The 19,464-nt window shown below is 46.8% G+C and overlaps 1 protein-coding gene across 10 annotated transcripts in view; it reads right to left on the bottom strand.

The window, feature by feature from the left end:
• Window positions 1-19,464, bottom strand: part of NRF1 (nuclear respiratory factor 1) — a 74,210-nt gene that overhangs the window by 5,467 nt on the left and 49,279 nt on the right. For 6 of the 10 annotated variants that reach the window (XM_056340736.1, XM_056340739.1, XM_056340735.1 and 3 more), the window contains one exon: window positions 8,656-8,712. The exons of 2 other annotated variants lie outside the window; for them this stretch is intronic. In XM_056340736.1, the coding sequence (XP_056196711.1) occupies window positions 8,656-8,712 (57 nt within the window). Of the gene's footprint in view, window positions 1-6,643; window positions 6,734-7,065; window positions 7,174-8,655; window positions 8,713-19,464 lie in introns of all 10 variants that reach the window. 2 more of the 10 variants (XR_008822115.1, XM_056340741.1) reach the window with 2 other exon arrangements.

Here is a 19,464-nt window from a genome sequence, read left to right as displayed (position 1 = left end):
CAAAAAACCCAACTTCTTCAAGTCTTTGAAAAATATGTACCTGCAAAGAAAGCGGAGCTGTGCCGGGGTGCTCTGTGAGGAATGGAGCACACAGGGAGAGCCCTGGCTGAGGCAGGGAAGAGGGATCCCATCGGACCCTGCATGCAGCTCAGATCAGCTCCTGCCTGGGGAGGGATGACAGTGGAGGTGACGAATCATGCACCAAGCAGCACAGACCATGGCCACAGGCTCCTGGCAAACAGGAAGATGCAGCTCAACTGTGTGTTTGCTTCCCCTTTGTGAAGTCCCCAGAAAGCCCCTCTGGAAGGAGCGGTGGGTGAGACATGAAGCCCAGGCACCTCCATCCCTCTGCGAATCTCCCGTTCCTGGCCACCAATCTCACCTACCTGCCAACACTTCCCATCCTTGGCAGGGATGAAAAGCCAGCTCCAGCCAGCTGGGCACAAGGACAACATCTACACAGGAAGCTGGGGCAGAGCCAGCACTGAGGTCCTGCCTCTCTCTTACCTGCAGCGTGCCAGGGAAAGACTTTTTTTGGTGGAGGATCAGATGGCTTTGCTAGGAAGGAGGCCACGGCATGGCCAGCATCACCTGACAGCCATGGAGGGGAATGGGTCAGGACATGAGGGTGGCCAAAAGAGAAGGAGAGCCACGGCAGGCCTTAGGGATTGAGATGGCCAGCATGACTCCAAGGATTATTGTAGATTGACTCTGAGATGGCTGCAGTTGTACTCTAATGCTGGGTCAGGCAACATTAGCAGCTGCATTTTAGCTGGGGGACTGTGATGGGCCGTAAGAGATCATGAAACTCCTGCTGCTTCAGCAGAGAAGAGGTGACAGCTTACAGAAGATGGGTAAGGGTTAGGCTCTACCTGCAACCAGAGAGCTACAAGATTCAGAAGCAAAAAGTCATGTGATGGCTGACAGAGACATCTTACCTGGCATAGAAGGCAGATCATCATCAGCAGCATAAGAACAATTGTTTTGATCCTAAATTACAGGTGACTGCATTAAACCACCACATATAGGGCTGGGGGGGAGAAGGCTGGGTGGGTGGGATGATTCTGTGCCCTGAGAACTGGTGTCAAGGTTCAGAAGTGCCCTGGACATCCACGACAGTCACAATGCTCAGGGAACTGGGCTCACTGGTCCGAGCTTCTGCCTGGCTTTAACACCTCTTCACCCTTGAGATCAAAGCAAGGGCAGCATGAGAAGGAGATACGACCAGTCTCCAGCTGTTGTGTGCATTCCCAGTCGTATCTGCAATACTGTCCTACTCAGGGACACGATACACACTGTTTTTTTCACAGTATCTTTGGCTGAGTCCATTCTGCAAGGTGCATCCTTATCTCCTGTTCAGTGTCTGGTAGTTTAAAGTGACTCAGGCCATCTGCTAAGGTGCTCAAAGTACCCAGATAGCTAACCATGCAAGCAGATGGGCTCTTCAGTGTCCCAGCTCCACGAACTGGTTACTTCCTGACCATAGATGAGGTGAGGTCTATACCACCCAAGCCCATCGCCATGTTGTTTGACCACACCTGGAGACGTGGGCTGAGGTCTTGTTTATCAACATCCCATGTGGCTCCACATCCAAATGCCAAGAGTCTGAATAAAGCTTATTTAGTGGGTATCTCATTCCAGGTATGAACCAATCATACTAGATGTGGATGGAAGATGGGCTAGAATGGCAATGCAGATCCTACCACCACAAAGGTCCCATCAGTGAGGAAACTGTAACAGCCCAAGGCAACCTTGGACAAAGCTCTGTCTGAAGGTGGACTGTAAGCACCCAGTTGTGATCTGGCACAGATGGTATGAAAAGCCTTGCTGCCTTACGTCCTGTGAATGCTTGGTACGCTCTCATTATGGCGGCAGTGGGAGTTTTCAGCTGGACAGTCAGGTTCTGCAAGCCTTGAAATGCACCCTAGAGTAGAAAGGCCTTCATTGATACCAAGACAGAAGTTGTTTCAATATCCTGTATGGACATTCAGTGTAACACTTCTGAAAGCTTAATCTTCACATTAAATGTCCAAAGACACACAGAATGGCTGGGAGAAACTGAACAGTGTGCAACCTCAAGGGACCCCTCAGCTGCCAGTCACTCACTGAGAGATGTCCTCTTCCCAGATGAGACGGGTTTCTCCAGTGAGGAGGACTTGGCATGGCCCTCTACACCATGGAAAGGCTTAACAGCAAGAGCTCACATGTAACTTTTTCTGTATGGAGCTCAAACAGGAACACAAGAATAAAGTCTTGGAGGGTCAGGAGACAGCCCCATTCTGGACCAGACAACAGCAACCCCCATCATCACGCTGAACATCAACTCAAGAAAGGAAACAGCTTCCTCTTTAAAAAAGTGCAAAATCCTCTTCTTTGATAGCATCAGCTACAACAGAGAGCTCATCTCCTGCCAAAGCAAACTCCTGTGGGAACAGCCTCTAGAAAGGGAGGGTTGTGAGCAAGCAAAGGCAAATGGAGAAGCATTACCATTTGGCTCCTGCATCTGGGAGCCAGGAGTCTCAAGCAATGCTCAGCCCTGCTTTGCGGTACTAAGCCAGCCTAGCCCCAACAAGAAAGGGAAGGGGAGATGGTGCAAGCCTCTCCAACACACCCTTCAGGTGTCCTTCATGTGTGTTGAAAGGTGAAGTTTGAGAGGGGTGCTGTTAGCGGAGCTGAGTTTATGGTAGCAAAAGCTGTGAAGCCACAAGAAACAGTGCTCTGAGTGCAGAGCATGGAGGAACAGGGGGCACAGGTCTGGAGTCATGAAGTAGCACAGAAGTATTGCTCTTGCAATTTCTTTTATGGGGCAAAATAGAAAATGCACAATGACTTTAGCAATCACCTTGGAGCCCTTGACAGGGCACAGAATGTCATCTGTTTTTTAGCTAGGCAACATAATTTCACAAAGAAACAGGACCTCGACTGAGACCTGCGTGTCCCCTTCCAAAAGGAGTCCAAAGCCTGTTTCAAATTGCCAGAAGCATAAGCCACAGTCAGCTGCAGCCAGTGCTGCTCCTGGGGATCCACTGACACCAAAAGCCTACTCAGCACCAAGTAGAGAAAGAATATCTGGTGCAATAGACGCCAAACTTGAAACATCTTGCTCTGTTCTCTTGGATACCAAAGAGTTTAAGTGCTGAAAGTTGTTCAGTTCATCATTTGCTTTGAACATCTGCAAGAACTGCAGAGTCAGGAAACCACTGTCAGTGGCCTTACGAGTCTCTCAGGCTTGCTTCTACGTAGAAACGCTAGAGGTAGAGCTCTGAAAGCCTTACAGTGCTCACACCAACAATGGAGAAGGCTAAAAAGATGAAATTTTCCATTGGACTTTCTTGGCCATTCACCTCAAACTTAGGGGACTTTGTTTGCTCCAGTCTTCTCAGCTCATGCTGAAGGGAAACTAGTAGAAACTTTGCTTTGCATGATCCTGCCATAGCATTTCACAGTAGATACTCCTGCAACTTCTCTCCCCCTGCTCCAGAGGCATGGGGCTGAGCAATCCAACAGCAATCCAACCAAAATTTATGTGCTCAGGAATGCACTATGGGGCCCTAGCACACACGTCAGCAGATACCATCTCATTGCTACATTTTGTTCAGAGCCAAAGCCGACTTCGAAGACACGAGGGAAGAATTCTCATAGACAATTCAAAGTGACCAGTGTGCAGGTTTTAATGCACAAAAATCAAAAAGGAAAATGCATCACTAGAGGACCTCTGAACAATGAAAACATTTGCCCTCGGTAGCTAACACAATGAAAGGGCACTGGGTGTGCTTTGATCTAGATACCTAGGGCAGCCTGTAAATACATCAAGACTGATGCAGGTAAGTAAGGAATAACCTGATCATCTTTTCCACAATGGGACAGAGTAAGATAAGAACACAACAGCTAAACATAAGGTTAGTGAAGCTCTGGAGCAAAGTCACCATCACTGGAGGTCTTCTAGAGCCAGCTAAGACTGAGGCTGGCTCAGGCAAGCGTCTGGTGTAAGTGATCACATGAATTCCTTTCAGCCCAGTCCGTCAACAAGATTTTGGAGGCTCCGTTTTATGTGAAGAAGACAGAACTAGGACATACTGGACAAATCGGTTGGCACTAGAGGTATTTCTTCACAGTAAACTTAGTTCATAGTCAAACACAGGACAGACTTAATTCTCCCAGCCATGTATAATTCCTTTTAGCAACATGGCAAAACAGGAGGGACTCTTGTTACGCTTCACTGCTACCAGTTTTAAAAAGGACAGTCATACAAACAGGATATTGAGCAGCTCTGTCCAGCTGTTTGCAGTCACATACTTGTTCTGGCAACATAGCAGGTATTTGCCTACAATAAAGGTAGCACAACTACCAGTACTTAACTGCAGAGCAACTGTGTCCTTCAACTGAATCCTGGAGCAAAGACCATTCTTATCCTCACCAAGACAGATAGCTGCAGTGCTGGAGACTACCTGGCGTGTTCCAACACAAAAGAGCACTGTTCAGCCTGCACGTTAAAAGCTCCCACAACAGATTTTTATTAAATCTGTATTGCTTTGTGTGGGAACCTGGCTCACCAAAACTTCCAGAAATTATCATCTTGATGACTGCCCTTTTGGGGGACTGACTCAAGAGGCCTTCAAGAGGTGGGGGAAGGACAGGCAACTGGTGTGAGCATGTATTTCCAGAAAAACAAAACAGATCTCTGTATCAAGTTCAAATTACACACCAGCTAAAATGAGTGCTCTCAAAGTCACATGTTACTCTGAAAAATCCTCTGACCGTAAAGAAGAAACATCCGCAAACTAAACGTGTCCCTTAAGATATGAGGTGTTGACGTGACACCATGGATGAGATTTCACCCAAAGTCAGCTGCAGAAATCAAGCATTTCAGGAATCCTACCACACTCAGTGGTGACAAAGGAAGCAGAAGACACCTCTTAACACAGGCACCTACTTTAAGATAAGATGAACTGTCTTTTGAAAGCGTGCCTCTCTCTCTCCCCCCTTCAACTACTGCTACAGCATCAATGACTAATTCAAATTAGCTCTCTTGTAGGACAAAATGATAATTGGAAGGATTTTCACCATCAGAAATGGCTTACTGACAAATCACAAAAAGCTCATGCAGGGATTTAAGCTCTGAGAACCTCCTAGGCAAACAGCAGCCAGGATCTTCCCTATGTATCCTCTACACCATTAATTTAAAAACACAAAAATTGTTCCACCAAATGATAATCTGAAAAAAGCTACAGTTCTTATTCTGCTTGCTGACCACAATCATACCTCAAGATCATCCATTATCTGTCTTTTCAAGAGCACTCCAGTCAAAATCACAACAAAGACCAATATAACAAGGCACCTGAAGTTTTGATAGTGAAGTTGAGTCATGGCAGCTCACAGATGGAGCACTAAACTGAGTGTTGCAGTCTAGCAGGCTACACCATAGCCTTGACTTTTCCTGAGAACAGAAGATTAGCACAGGAGACAAAACAAGATGCAACACTTCCATCAACAACTGCATGGGATATCAGAAGGAGAGCCCTGGAGCCACTCCATGATCACATCTCAGTCTCTCAAGACTGTGCCTGGGCATCACCTACCTGCTTAATATTCTCAGTGACTTGTTCTTTCCTTAGCCTCGGCTCCTCTTGTTCTGTTTCAATGAGCTTTCCTTCTCTGCCTGTTCAGAGCAATGGGAGCTGCTGCCTCAGTGCCCCAGAAGGCCTGGCTGATCTGGGAATTCCAGCCTTACACCACCAGAAAGGCATGGGCCAGGATGCAACACCATGCTCATATGGCTCATTCTTCCTCCAACTCATTTAGCTACAGCAAAGACTGTTAGATGCTTGGTATTTTGTGTGAAGGTGTTGTTTTAAAACCCAAGTTTGGATGTTTGGGTTTTATTTATCCCCAAATCTCAGTCAGAGACCTTCTCTAGCTGCGAGGGGACAGCTCACTGCACTAGCACCTTTGATACACTTGTTTTCTTCCTCTCTACAAGGAAAGAAGGGTCACAGCTTAGCCAAGTATCTGAACACCTTTGGCTTAACCTCTCTTATTTCTTGGTCTCTTATTTCTTATTTCTTTGCCTCTAGGGCAGAGGAAGGCAACCCATCCTCACAAAGCAACCACCCAGTTACTTTTGGCTCCTTTCAGCAGACCACCCAGGGCAGGTGCATCTGCACCTCCCGCTTTGTTTGATAGATATACAATCCAAGAGAATACACAAGCCCCGTCTTCTCTTCCCAGAGAGATGACCTAGAGGACACCACTCTCCTTTGTCACATGACTAACAAGATCCCTGAAGATGACTCCAGAGCTTTTTTTTTGGGGTGGTGGTGTGAGGGTGTGGTTGAGTTTCTGGAGTTTTTTTAGGGCTTGTTTTTCTTTTTTTTTTTCTTTGAGTTCTTTTTAAGTTGCAGTACTTTCAGACAAAAACACTGGGGCTGGAATTCCTGATTTACAGGAGTCTCTGCTGCTGGAGGGGACAGCCCAACCTATCAAGTGACATACAGACAGGGGCTCAGCTGTGTTCATGGAATTATCTCCTCTGAAGCCCCAGCATTTCCATGGAAATAGGAAGATCCCAATGAGCCAACCTGATACCCAGTCTCTTCCCTGACACAGCAAAGATCCATAGTCTGCAAGCAGTGGTGACAAATACCTCCTTCACCGATGACACTTCACAACTGCTATGAACCTCTGTCTTTCCAGCCCTTTCCTGACATACTGGAAGTCTTCCATCTGCAATCATCTGCAGTGAGGACAGTAACATAAGGAAAAACTTGTAATTATTTTTAACATTGGAAATGATTAATCCAAAATCCTGGGTGTTCTGTTTCATCCTCATTTCGATGTAGCTGAAAACTCCCATGAAAACGGTGCTTGGGAAAGCAGGCAAAGCAGCAGTCTGGCATCCTGACGGGGGATTAGCTTCATGCCTTCAGCCCTTATCTCTTGCGTAAGGTTACCTGTCCCTCCCTCTCCCCGTCATAGGGTGCTGAGGGTGAGTTTAGAGCTTGACAACAGGACCTGGACGTCAGCTGAGGCAGAATAAAGCTGTGTCTATTCAAGCTCAGTTCTTACCTAGACCTCACAACACTAGTGCTGGGTCCCCAGAGTACGTCACTCTAAAACCAAGCCAATCTGGTGTGTAGAAGAGGCGACAAACACGCAAGGAGTGTATGTGTCTACCTGTGAAAAGAAAGCTTTTTTTACCAGACTCCACAGATGAAAGCTTAGCTAATAACACTTCTAAGCTTCCTTGATCAGCTGGCTTTGCTGTGGAGTGAAGGGCATACCTGATAAGATTAGCAGTCTATCATGGTCAATCATGTATATAGGAAACAGTTAAAAATAAAGTACAGCAACCCCTAATATCTGCTCTGGTCGGGATTCACTTTTCCTATGATCTGTTTTCTGATAATAAAAAAGATGCAGCAGACCAGTGTCATTGGTGCCAAGCTTCTCAGAAAGCAGAGATAGGTAACACCTAAGAATAAGTTTCTGGACAATCATCTAATGCAGATCCCTATTATATTTTGCCATAAAAACTTTATTGACTTGTCTGCTATGTTATTAACATCCACAGGGGCTCTTCCAGAGGAAGAATTGCCTATCAAGACTGATTCTTATCCTACCTTTAAAACTAGCCTTTAGAGTCCTGTATTTCCTCTATGGTTTTATTAAAGGCTACGGTGAGAATGAAGGCAGGGTACCATTTAAAATTGATAAAACGTTGTATTACTTTAATCACAAAAGTCCATCTTAGAATAAAGTAATCTGAATTGAATTTTTTTTTTTTTTTTTTAAGCACTGAAATATTGCCTGTTCTAATGAAGTAGATAATTATTTGGCAGAGTTTCTGCAGGAACAATACTCTGTGCATCCTTGCAGATCATGAATAGCATGCAAGGGGAATAAAGTTGCGTATCAAGAGACAGGTGTGTCCACAGTCCAAAAGCTGGTGGATTTCAGCCAGCAGATGTGTCAACAGTCACACACATACAAGCTCTTGTATCTAGCCTCCTGTGCTGTGTGACACATGGGACAGCCTACTTCTTTACTTAGGTTTCTGCTATAGTGTTCAGCCTATAGTTTCTTAAAGCTGGTGGGTGCTGAAAGTGTATTTGTGGGGGTTTGCCTCCTTTGCATCGTGTCTGTGACCTTTAAAAAGCCAAATTTTACAAATCCAAGAATCACAGCATCCCCATAAACGCCATCCATCACCACAGTACCGCTGCTTGAGTGTCATTAAATACAGGCTCTGAGCCCAGCTCTGTCCTGCTCCTCACTAATTCTTTACTTAAGTAACAATTATGAGAGAGCTTGGCTTTCACAAGGCTAACAGGATTGGGCTGTAAGATATTAGCACACCCCAAAGGCATGTGCATCTCTACACCAAGCCCAGTGTCAGTGTCCAGGCATAGAGCAGCGGCTCAGATAGCCATTGCAGGATGCCTGGCTGTAAATATATATCTGATGTCTGATATCTTCCCCTTGAAAGTGTGAAAGGAGCAGGGGGGGGGACACGAGGACGGGGGACACACCCAACAGATAGATATAGCCCCTTTTAAACAGCCCAATAAACACCATATAGTCAGGAATCTAAAGGAACAAGTGGCAATACCAGCTAAATCCCATTATTCCAAACCACCACCACAAAAATCCACTCACCTGGTGAAAACTCTGTTAGGCTCCACTTGTAACCTGAATAGTCTGTTGTTAGGAAGCCTGACAATAAAATGCAAGTGTAAAAGGCTGAACAAAGGCCAAATACTACAGTTGGGGAGGGGGGCATTAAGTACGGTAATTAATATATTAATAAGAAATACATCCTTTTGCTTACTAGGTGAATTAAAAAATTCAGTGTCCTCATAAGAGTAGAAAATTCAATATCCACATATAAGTAACACCCCAATACTAGGCACAGTAACTAAACTACCTCTATATAGAACATTATGTACATTACTTACGTACAGTAAGTGGGAGGCAAGCATAAGATAATTCCAGATATTTGTACTGTATTTTACAAGTATTCAGATGAATGGCTTAATTGGACCAGAGAGACCCAGTGAGAAACAGCTGCACAGAAGTGAGAGTAGTAAAATCCATCTTGGAGAAGCTAAGACCACCTCTAATAAAGCTCTCTACTATTCCCCAAGTAGAGGGATGAGAAATGAATGAGAAGCAGAAATGGCTGCCAAAGTGGCATTTCTATATATCCCAAGAGCACGAGGCTAGAAAGTTCATGAAATCCAGGCACTTGGCCTCATCAGTCTCTGAAAAGAGTTCGATGTATTTTTAAGGCTATGACAGACTCAGACCTCGATGAGTTTCACAAGTTCGTACGCTGCACGATAGATCACAGGTGAACATGAACATTAGCATATACTACAGAGCATTTAGCACATGGAGATATAAAGCAGCTATTGTTCTGGCAGTAAGGTAATACGTAACCAGATAGTCTCCAGCTTCATCTAGAAAACATTTTCCCAGCATTTCACTGACTTGTTCAGCGGGAGCCTCTCCGCTACAACAGAGTGCACATTCAAGCCCAACAAATGGGTCCAAAGTGATGGGTTCTCCCCCACAGTGCCCCATTCCTGGCCCCTGTGCCTCTTCGCTGGGGGAAATCATGCTTTTAAGCCAAGAGAGGTGACATAAACCCACAGTCAGGCAAGATGCACAACTCTGGGAGGAGGACGATGCCTTGGGAGGGCATCCAAAGCTCTACCTTGCAGGTATGGAAAGCTGCAACTCTGGTGTCTCTACTGGAGCCTTACCTCACTCTAGTTTCTGCACTAGCTACAAGGAGGTAAGCACTCTTCTTTTTAACTCGGGGGGGGGGGGGGGGGGGGGGGGGGGGGGGGGAAGGGCTAGACACATACCTTAAGGGTCTTTTTTTCTCTTCTTCAAAGCATACCTTTCAATTCTAGCTATAAAAGCATCCCTGCTACGAACCAGCACACACCCTCATTGCAACGGGTCACAGTGCTTTGGTGTCTGCATCCTGTCTTCTTTATAGGACAAGGGACCCATGCAGCACAGATCCCCCTCTTTCCCCTGTGTAGGGCCTGGCCCATCCTCAGCAAGGTAAACAATAAATCATGGTGAATACATGACTCAGATGTGGAACGCATCATGTAAGGAGCAAGTTTTTACAGTCCACATTCCTCCTTTTTTTGTACATCACTGTCTTCCACTGCCTGGGTTGTGCGGCAGGTGGGATGGGTTCCTACCTCTCTCTCTCAAGAGTACTTATTCTTGGTATGCTATGCCTCTGGCAGATTCCTCCCTTTTAAACTCTGCACATCTGTTGATTAAAAAAAAAAAAAAAAAGCTTGGACTCTGGCCTGGTGACTGAAGGCACAGAACATTTGTGCATCTGGGCAGAGCCCGAGCCACGAGCCACACAGGCTGGGTGGTAGGAAGCCTCTTTGCACACCAAGAGTAGGCGACAACGATGGCTGCTAGGAGAGAAATGACCCTTTGCTTTCCAGAAAGCAGGGGTCTTTTAAGTGTTTTGTCCCTGTGGGCCTCATCCCAGGTGCACAGGCACAGGGGCCTACAAAGGGGATACTCATGGCACAGGGACCCACACAGACAAAAACTGCAAGAAGAATCAAGCAGCCACTCTGTGTAACAGCCTGTTCTGTCGCTTCCTGAAGCGGGACGGAACAGGTTGGAAACTGCTTCCTGAGAGCAAAAGGAACTGCAGTGGCTGGAGAATCCCTTCTGCTTTGCATCTGTTGTGGACAATTCAGACTGAAGTCCCGTTCGCTGGCTGCCCTGGCTCAGACCGCAGGTTCACCCAGACCAGAAGCAAGAAAGCACATCTCTGACAGCAGCAAACAAGCAGAAAGCCTAAAACCTGGCCAAATCCAAGTCTTGTTAATTTGCCACGGGACTTCAAACCTCTTCACACTTAACTCCTATTTGGAAGTACAAATCAGACCCCTTTTTTCCCTGCTCCACCCCACCCCACCCCCCCCAAAAAAAAAAAAAGAAAATGCACCAGGAAGCCTCAGAGAAGATCTGGCCGAGGACATCATAATGCATCTGCAGGTTGGAGCAACAGGGAACAACCACAGGCCAAATTCACTGATGGTGTGTAATTGAACACAAACACCCCCGGCTGCTGATCCCTGTGACTTCAAAGGAGTTGAATGTACTATATGCCAGCACTAAAACTCGGGTTCCATTAGCTATATGTTCACCATTTAAATGCAGTGGTCGTGTGGTGCACACACCAATTAAGAGTCCCCTAATGCTTGGGAGTACAAAGCTTTTTTTTTTTTTTTGGAAGGGGTGGAAGGGAAGAGATCAGCTGGCTCAGGGGAATAGCAAAAGAGCCTTTCACTGCAAGGTCTCACGTTCAAATCTGTCACAGGCCAGCAGTAACAGATGGCCACTTCTGAAGGCTGTTCTGTAGCTTACATGAAATGAGGGATTGTCTCGGGCCACTGGTGGACAACTTATTGAAGCCACAAACACACCGCTGGTGGTTTCTGGCACAGACAGTAGAGAAACCAAGGGATTACATGGGTATGAACTAGCTGCTGCCTACCTGATCAAAGGCACCTCCTTCCTGGAGGGAACCGGGGCAAATTGCTGGCAGCTGATGGCTGCCACTGCCTGCACAGTGTAGGAACCTCTGGCTGCACAAGCCTGGGTCTCTGTCTGAGACCACCTGCTTTAGATGTCGCTGGCTCTTTCAACTCATCAGCACTGTTCCCCATTCACTGAACTTCCCCTCAGACATGCTTCAGGCTTTGAAGATTAAAATCACAGGGGAAAATGGAGATAAGGAAGTTCAGGGATCTGCGGCAGCAAGGAGGCAAAGCCACAGGGAGGGAAAGTTTGCTATGATCTATAAGCTGGGTATGGGAATAACAAATAATACCATTATTAATTTTAAATCAACTCCAAGCTAGTGCTCCCTCAGTCTTTCCCTTCTCAGAGTCTGTGTCTTCTCCAGGGCACACTTTTAACTTTCTGTGGGCTGATGGCAAAAAGTCCACCAGTGACCAAGTGTCTCTGGTGGGGAAGGGAGTCCATGCGAGCAACCAGAAAGCGTTACCTACAGAGGAATTTGTACACATCAGGGAATAAATTAAGCCAAAGGATACAGGGGGTGGGAAGAACAAGTAAAATTCAGGCTTAGAAATGCCACCTCTGGCTTTGGAAAAGATTTGAGGAAACCACTTCAAGAGAAACTGCTTTTTTTTTTCTTCTTGGAACCTGTTTCGCAGCTTCATGTCAACTCACAGAAGCACGTGTGTGCACCTAACCTGGCAAGCATGTTTTGCTGCGATGGCTGGAGTGGCTTCAAACATACCAACCTGTAGATGGACTCATGCAGCGAAAGAGGAAGCAGCCTCCCACAGCAAGCAGAAGCCACTGTCCTGCTCTCATGTGCTGGCCTGCCAGGGTCTACAGTGAGGGGAAAATAGGGCGATTCCCCTGCAATCTTCCTGCACAGCTGTTTACTAGCTGCGGATTACTGCTGTCACATGAGCTGCTTTACAGCAAAGCCAAGCTGTCTTCATGAGCTGAGAAGGTCACTGGGAGACAGGGGCCGCCAGGGACAAACACACCACCCTCTACTGCAACTGTGAGTTACTTCCCAAAGGGATGCCAGGCAGCGAGCAAAGTGTTCCCAACTGATCAGAAGACAATGAAAAATGGTTTTACCTTCAAGCCTTCTGCACAGCTACCATTAGGACTCACCCAGTGAAAGGGGAGAGGAGGGATACCCCCAGGGCTCAGTCTCACGCTGTCCATTTACCAGGCTGCAGTCAAGGTGTTGGAAGGCTGGACAGTCCTTTCAGTGACAAATTTACCTTCTCTTCCTTGTGTGCCCACAGGCGAGGGCATCCCACCAACCTTTTGGACAAGTGTCACCAGCCAAGGGATGCCAAGGTAGAGTTGCATCTCCCCAGGCTCTCGTGCGACCTGCTGATGTCTCGAAGCATACACAAATCAATCCTATAGCAAGGAATGTTGTCCTCTTCAAACCCAAAATCTAACTGCTGAACATCAGGGCCAATGAGGAGGAACAAGTTTCACTTAGAAAAACAGAAGTCTGAAGGTCCAGTAAGGCCACTTGGAAAAATTAATTAAAACCTGCCATCTTCATCATTCTGCCATACACACGTCTGGTGGACAATGAAAACATTTCTGCAAGTGAGATCGCTCACAGACTCAGTGGTTGCAGGACGGGGCTCTTTACTATGCCCCAGAGGCACAAGACAGATGGGGTTGTGCTTTTAGGCTTTAAAATCAGCCCCTGCTACGGAGATCCAATGAAGAGGATAAATAGAGCCACAGAATGATCCTCTAGACATGCTCGAAAAAAAAAAGCAACAGAGGAACTCAATAGGTCAAACCCTGCTAAGAAAGCAGCTAAGGCTTTTTTCAAAGAGGGGCAGAGCACTTTTTAAGACAAAGAAAACACACAGCCCCTTGAGCAGTTTGGAGAAGTCTACTCTGCATCACACACCTGGGAAGTGGGAACGCACAGTCTGAATTGGAGCATGGAGTAGGGGAGGCTGCGCCGAGAACAGAAAGTACAAATAGCTCCGCAAGGAGGAAACATTGGTCTAATTCACAAGACTATGAGCTTTATAAATGGAGAGACATGCAAACCATGCCTCGATGCACTGAAGAGCTGTACTTGGGGAAGCCCTAGCTTGTGGCTTAGCTTACAGGGTATTTCTCCTTCTAGTGGGGTGCCTGGCAGGGGGGAGAGTTCACAAACCCCATCTCATTTCATAAGATGCCTCACACAGTAACAACAGCTTGCTGGGATTTCAGCCAGCTTCCCATTTGGATCAGATTGCACCCTACGCCCACTGACAGCCATTAAGAGCCTGGAGCTCACAAACTGCCCTCGGGTCAGACAAGCCTCCATCCATTCAAAGCCCAGCAACATTTTCCACAGCTCTCCAGTGTACAGCAGGAGAGGGTGGCCTGATTCAGCCCAGCTCATAGCCACAAGGGTACCTGCTAGGGAAGGCAAGAACTGTACCCTGCTGTCATGAAACAGCAGATTGCAGCCCAGTTCTGCTGTGACATAGGGGTGCAGGGGGATTAGAAAGCCCCTCTCCATCTGCCCTGATTCAGTGTAATCAAAGGCTGCTCTTTCAATTCCCCAAGCCCCTGAATGGTGTAATGGGTAAAAGTGGTACAGCACAGGTAGGAAAAACAGCAATGACATCCCCAGCTTTGCCTGTGGTTGCATTACTCATCCATCACTACATAGATGGGGACGAACGGATGCTACTTCCCTGAGCAGGAAGCCAGCCACCTTGCAAGCTAAAATCTGCACTGAAAAAGGTGCTACAGCTGCTGCACAGCAGGGACCATTGCTCACCTTTATCTCCAGGCAGCAAGGCATCATTTGGAATCAGGTGCAGAAGAAACAATGCCCTACAACTCAAGACACAAGTCTTGCTTTGCTCTGGGAAGCAGCTCGCCATGCCAACGTGCAAGATCGCTGAGCTGAGACCTTTCATTTCAGATTACCTGGAGGAGCAGGAGAATGAGCAGAGATTATGCAAGCAGGATGAAGTTGTCCTTGGTTGTCTCCCATCTGCTGTTAAGCTGGAAGGTTTTCCAGAGATGGGCTACAACACCCAAAATCTCACAGGGCTCAAAAAGCTGAAGGGGGGCTGCCACACGCTCAGCATGTTTGAGTAAGCTGTTATTACAGGCAGAATCCACCACACATGAACTTTGTCCTGGGAGCACTGAGAAAGGAGCAGCAAACCAGAGGCTGATTTTGATCTTGGCTTAATCTACCATCCACCCAGTTCAACACTTACGGGTTTGAATGCTCAGATTCAGAGTTGGGCTCTGCCAGCATAGATGCGTCCAATAGAAATGGCAAAAAGCTGCCTTCCCCAGCCTGATGTTGTCTGTGGTCCTTTCCAGAGTACCACCGCCTTATTTGCAAAGGTGGCAGGAGCCCCATGAAGCAGCTCTGCTGGTATAGTTCTGCCAACCAAGCCTCTGACCTGGGTTAGGTTGGGCATGGAGGAGGAAGCCTGGAAAAGTGACTCACCAGCATCTGTGATGGGTCAGGAGAGTGATGCAGAGCTAGGCAGCTTCACAGAGCTGGTTTTCTTACTCCACCTGTGCCTTTTCTTTAGGCCAAGAGCTATAAATACAACAGCACCATGCTGAAAATCTGCAGCTTGTCAGGAAAGCACCTCCCTACCCCAACTTGGGGCCAAAGTACGGATCCTCAGACAGCGGCACTAATGAGGTCTGCTTGCAGACTACACAAAAATCTCCATCCGTTCCCATCCTAATTCCTGGACTAGAAACAGTAGCAAGTAAGGAAATGTTTGTCTATCCATTTCTGTGCTTCCATACATATTTAGGGAAACATGCTAAGTATATTGACTGCCGTTCCTTTCCTGCCTGTATTCAACCTCATCTCCTTTAGACAAAAGCTTGTCAAAGGATTAGAATACCCATCTCTTGCAGACACCCCAGAAACACTGCTGTAATCAAACAAACTGGTTTAGGTCCAAAGTCCTTCTCAAATGTCTAAGTCTTACAGTAAGCATGCATAGACATTAGGGAGATAAAAAACCCCACAATATACCATCAACAAGAAAACCCACCCCTCTCTCAAATAAAATCTTATACACTTCTCAATCACGCATTAGTTAAAATGAGGACTGTACTCCATAAAGGTGACCAGGCCTCTTCCTTCTCCTGCTCAATGTTCATCTTGGCTGAGCAAGCATGGAGTGGTGTAGAGCTGCCCATCCCCATCACCTTATGTAGACATCAGGTAGAATGCACCTTCTCCATAAGCAAGGGTGATCTCCAACTATCCAGTAAGCCGAAAGCCATATGCTCTGTCACCTCCAGATACCCCGATTCGGGGACGTTAGTATGAGTGGACCAGCAAAGCTCAGGACTTCAGTAACTTGGCTCTCAAAGCCAAGTCGTTGGGGACTTTGTCACCATAAATTGAAACAAATGCCTGGATTTTAATGTGAATGTTGGCAATAGTAAAGTCAAATGAAAAGTCTCATTAAGAGATGGAGAAAAGCAAGATCCAGTGAATAAAAATATATGCCACATACATCACTTCACCTGCCAAAAGGCTTGGCCTCTTTTCAGTAAGCATCCTGCACTAAGCAGCTCCTTCTGAAGCCACGTGGATTACTGAGGGACTGTGAGATGAAAACACAGAAGCGTGGACAAATATACAAATACATCAGTGGGCTTCAAATTCAGTCTAGAAACACAATGAATTACTAGTCAAGCAGCACATTCACTCAGAGTGTTACCAGCCAAATTGACTTATTACTCTTTTGTGATGAAGAGTTACCACAGGAAGGAAGCCCTATCTTGGGAAACTTGGGAAAGCAATAACCCTATGCAATGAGAAAATAGGGTCACTGCTGCAGAAGAGAAGCAGGAAAGCCATCCCACAAAGGCCCTTGTTAAAACACATCTCTGCAAGGAAGGCTATGGAAGACACCAACCCTGTCTGCTTCCTTAAACTCATGTTCATCTGCAGCCCAAGCCCATGCTGCAGCTAGGCCAGGGCATGGTGGGAACAGCACCTCCCACACCCAACACACTCGTGTTTCCATCCTTCCATGCATGAAGCAACCACATCCTTTTGCCTTCTCAGCCCTGAAGATCTGACCAGACATTCCTTAAAATCCACCTGCCTCAGGGAAGCTAGGCCTTTAAGGAAAGAAAAAAAAAACAAACAAAAAAACAAGAAGGAAGTTTTCTTCCTGACTGCTGCCCCCAAAACAGCTGCATTTAGGCACTAGAGTGGATGCCCGTGTAAAACAATTGGGGTGCCTCAAATATGAAACTTCCCAACACAACAATTCAGAAGACAGATTGATGAACACAGTGTCAGTTGATCTGAATTTTCCATGAGAAATTCAAGATCAGCAGAAAGAAATTAAGCTTTCTGTTACAATTGCAAAGATGGGAACTGCTTTAGGTAGTAAGACCAGAACTGCTTTGAAGTATTGCAGCCATCAGGCAGCTTCTCTTTTCAAATTTATGGATAAAGAAGAAATCCTGCCCAGCCTGGAGTCTATACCAGTCCTGCTTCCTCTTCCAGACCAGAACAAAAGGGAACATATTGCAACTATGCTGAGAGAGGAGGGCTGCTGTCTATTTCTTTAAATGTAATGTTAATGCCTTGTAATCAGCTTTAATTTTTAAACAGACCCAGCCCTCCTGTCCATTTCCCCTAATTCAGGACACGTGGAAGGTAAATGGCCTATGCTTAAACCCGGACAGCATCAGCTGTGACAGCTGGAGAGCCTGTAAGTCTCAACTGCCTGATAACAGGAATGGATGTCAAAACTCACCAGGGGAGGGGAAACAGGGAGGGCAAGGGAGGTGCTCGAGATGCCGTAAGGTCACTGAGAAGCCAGGAGATAAGGCCAGACGGGGCATGGCTCATTTACTGGACTGAAACTCACTGAAACCAAAAGGACTCGAAGAAATGCTAGAAGCAATGAAACAGCAAAGGACTTGGCAGTGACTCCCCACCTCTAATGAAGTTGGCTTCTCTTTCAGGGTATTGCTAACACCATCACAAACATGCTGAGGAGGAAAGGTGAGCATGTTTTAGGGGACAGCAATAGATTAAGCCAGGAACTGAGCAAGTCCTGGTGTCTCCCCAGGATGCTGTTTTCTCTCTTTGCAATCTCAAAGGCATGTTTCAGAGCTAAAAAGCAACCTGTACTCTCTGTAAGACGTGGGACACAAAACGGGGGCACAAAACCACCCGGGAGGCTCTCCTCGTGCTCCTCTGACACTGCTGCCTTCACAAAAAGGAACGAGACCTGTGAGACATCATGAGAGCTCATCATATAAAAATGTTTTTCCCCAAGGAAATAGAATGACAGAGCCCATAAGCCTCCCCATCCCAAAAGCCAAACTACCCAGTTTGTACCTGCATCTCCATCAAGAGACTTATCAAGGTCACTCAACAAGCCAAGGGAAGCCCTAAAGCCAGCAGCACTCAAGTGCCGTGGCATCCACCTCCAGCCTCCTGCTCTACTCAAACCACCCAAACAAACTCTCGGTGCTGGGCTGTGCAAAGCTAGCTCCACATAACACAACTGCAGGCTGGTGTAGGTAGCACCTGGTTAGCTGGACCGAAGGGAAAATCTGGCTACCAATGCTGTACAAAAGGGACTTGTCTGAGCCACTATTTTTAGTCCCGGTTGGTGGGCAGACAAATCCTAATCAGCAGCAGCAGCCGCTTCGTCACCAGTTCCAAGATGTCAAACCAAAGCCGCCCAACACCCATGACAGCCCAGCATCAGAAGGACAGCCTGAGCTGACTGCACCGCCAGCGCCACCCGAGATTAGTGCCCAAGAATAATGTAGGACAGCAGCAAAAACCATGAGACCCATCGTGATGGGTTTAAAGCATCAAAGTCAGGAGAAATCATCTGTGCTGGCAAGGTTCAGCGCAAATGGAGCAGCAGTCTCAGGTCTTGGAAACACTTTGGCCCTCATTGTACTGGGAAAGACCTAGCAGCACCATGCTGACTGCTGGCATTAAACTTGTGGCTGGTGTCCCACAGTCCCAACATCGCATATTCCTTACTATCCGTGCTGAGGCTCCCCGGAAAGCCAGATGCTGACATGGAAAGGGTGCAGACGCAGAGATGGCTGAGCTGCACTGAAGTACCCCCTCTCTACAGGGCACATGTAGGGAACTGCACATACTTGACAAATAAGAAGCTTGTTTTAACTAAGGTTTATGCCAACATACTTAAGAGCACATCACAGCCCCGTTGCTGACAATAACTCATTTATGCACAGCAGTTAGTCCTCTAGGAAACACCTCTCCCTGTTCCTGGACCTGCTCAGCACATACAGCCAGAAACTCAAACTCATCCACTTCAGCTCTCCTTGCTGGCTGCCACCGGCCTCTCTTCTACCCTGTCATCTGAAATACATCTGCAAAAATTATTTTCCTTACTTCTCCTTCAGACTGGGATTAAATCATACCTGTTTCAGGGCAGCACTCCATCAAAAGAAAATCTGTTTCCACTGGTAAAACCCTAAAAAAAACCTGTCCACTTGGATGCAAGCAAACTGATCTGCACTTTGCCAAGTTGCTAGTGACTCATTTGGGTCCAACTTCCCAAGGAGATCCAACAGGAAAAAAAGTAATAATTTTTCTTTTAAGTGCTGACATTTGCAGCAGATCAGCCTCCAAGCCTCCCCCCATCTTTTTTTTTTTTTTCTCATGCAAAAAAGCCACCAGTTACCAGGGGATCAGTGTGCTGCACCTCCCTGTCCTGAGGCATCAAAAAGCAAGAACAGGCAGTTCCCTTCTCTGGGTTTGCCCAATGTATCTCCATTTGCTTTCACGCTCTCTAGGAGATGTGCACAGCCCAGAGAACAGCATCTCAACTCTTGCCTTCTCCTCCTGGACGTGTTTTCAACTGTAAACAGCCTACACAG

The sequence above is a fragment of the Falco biarmicus genome, chromosome 5 (genome assembly GCF_023638135.1).
Source record: "Falco biarmicus isolate bFalBia1 chromosome 5, bFalBia1.pri, whole genome shotgun sequence".
Classification (NCBI taxonomy): domain Eukaryota; kingdom Metazoa; phylum Chordata; class Aves; order Falconiformes; family Falconidae; genus Falco; species Falco biarmicus.
This window is presented reverse-complemented; position numbering and strand designations above follow the sequence as displayed.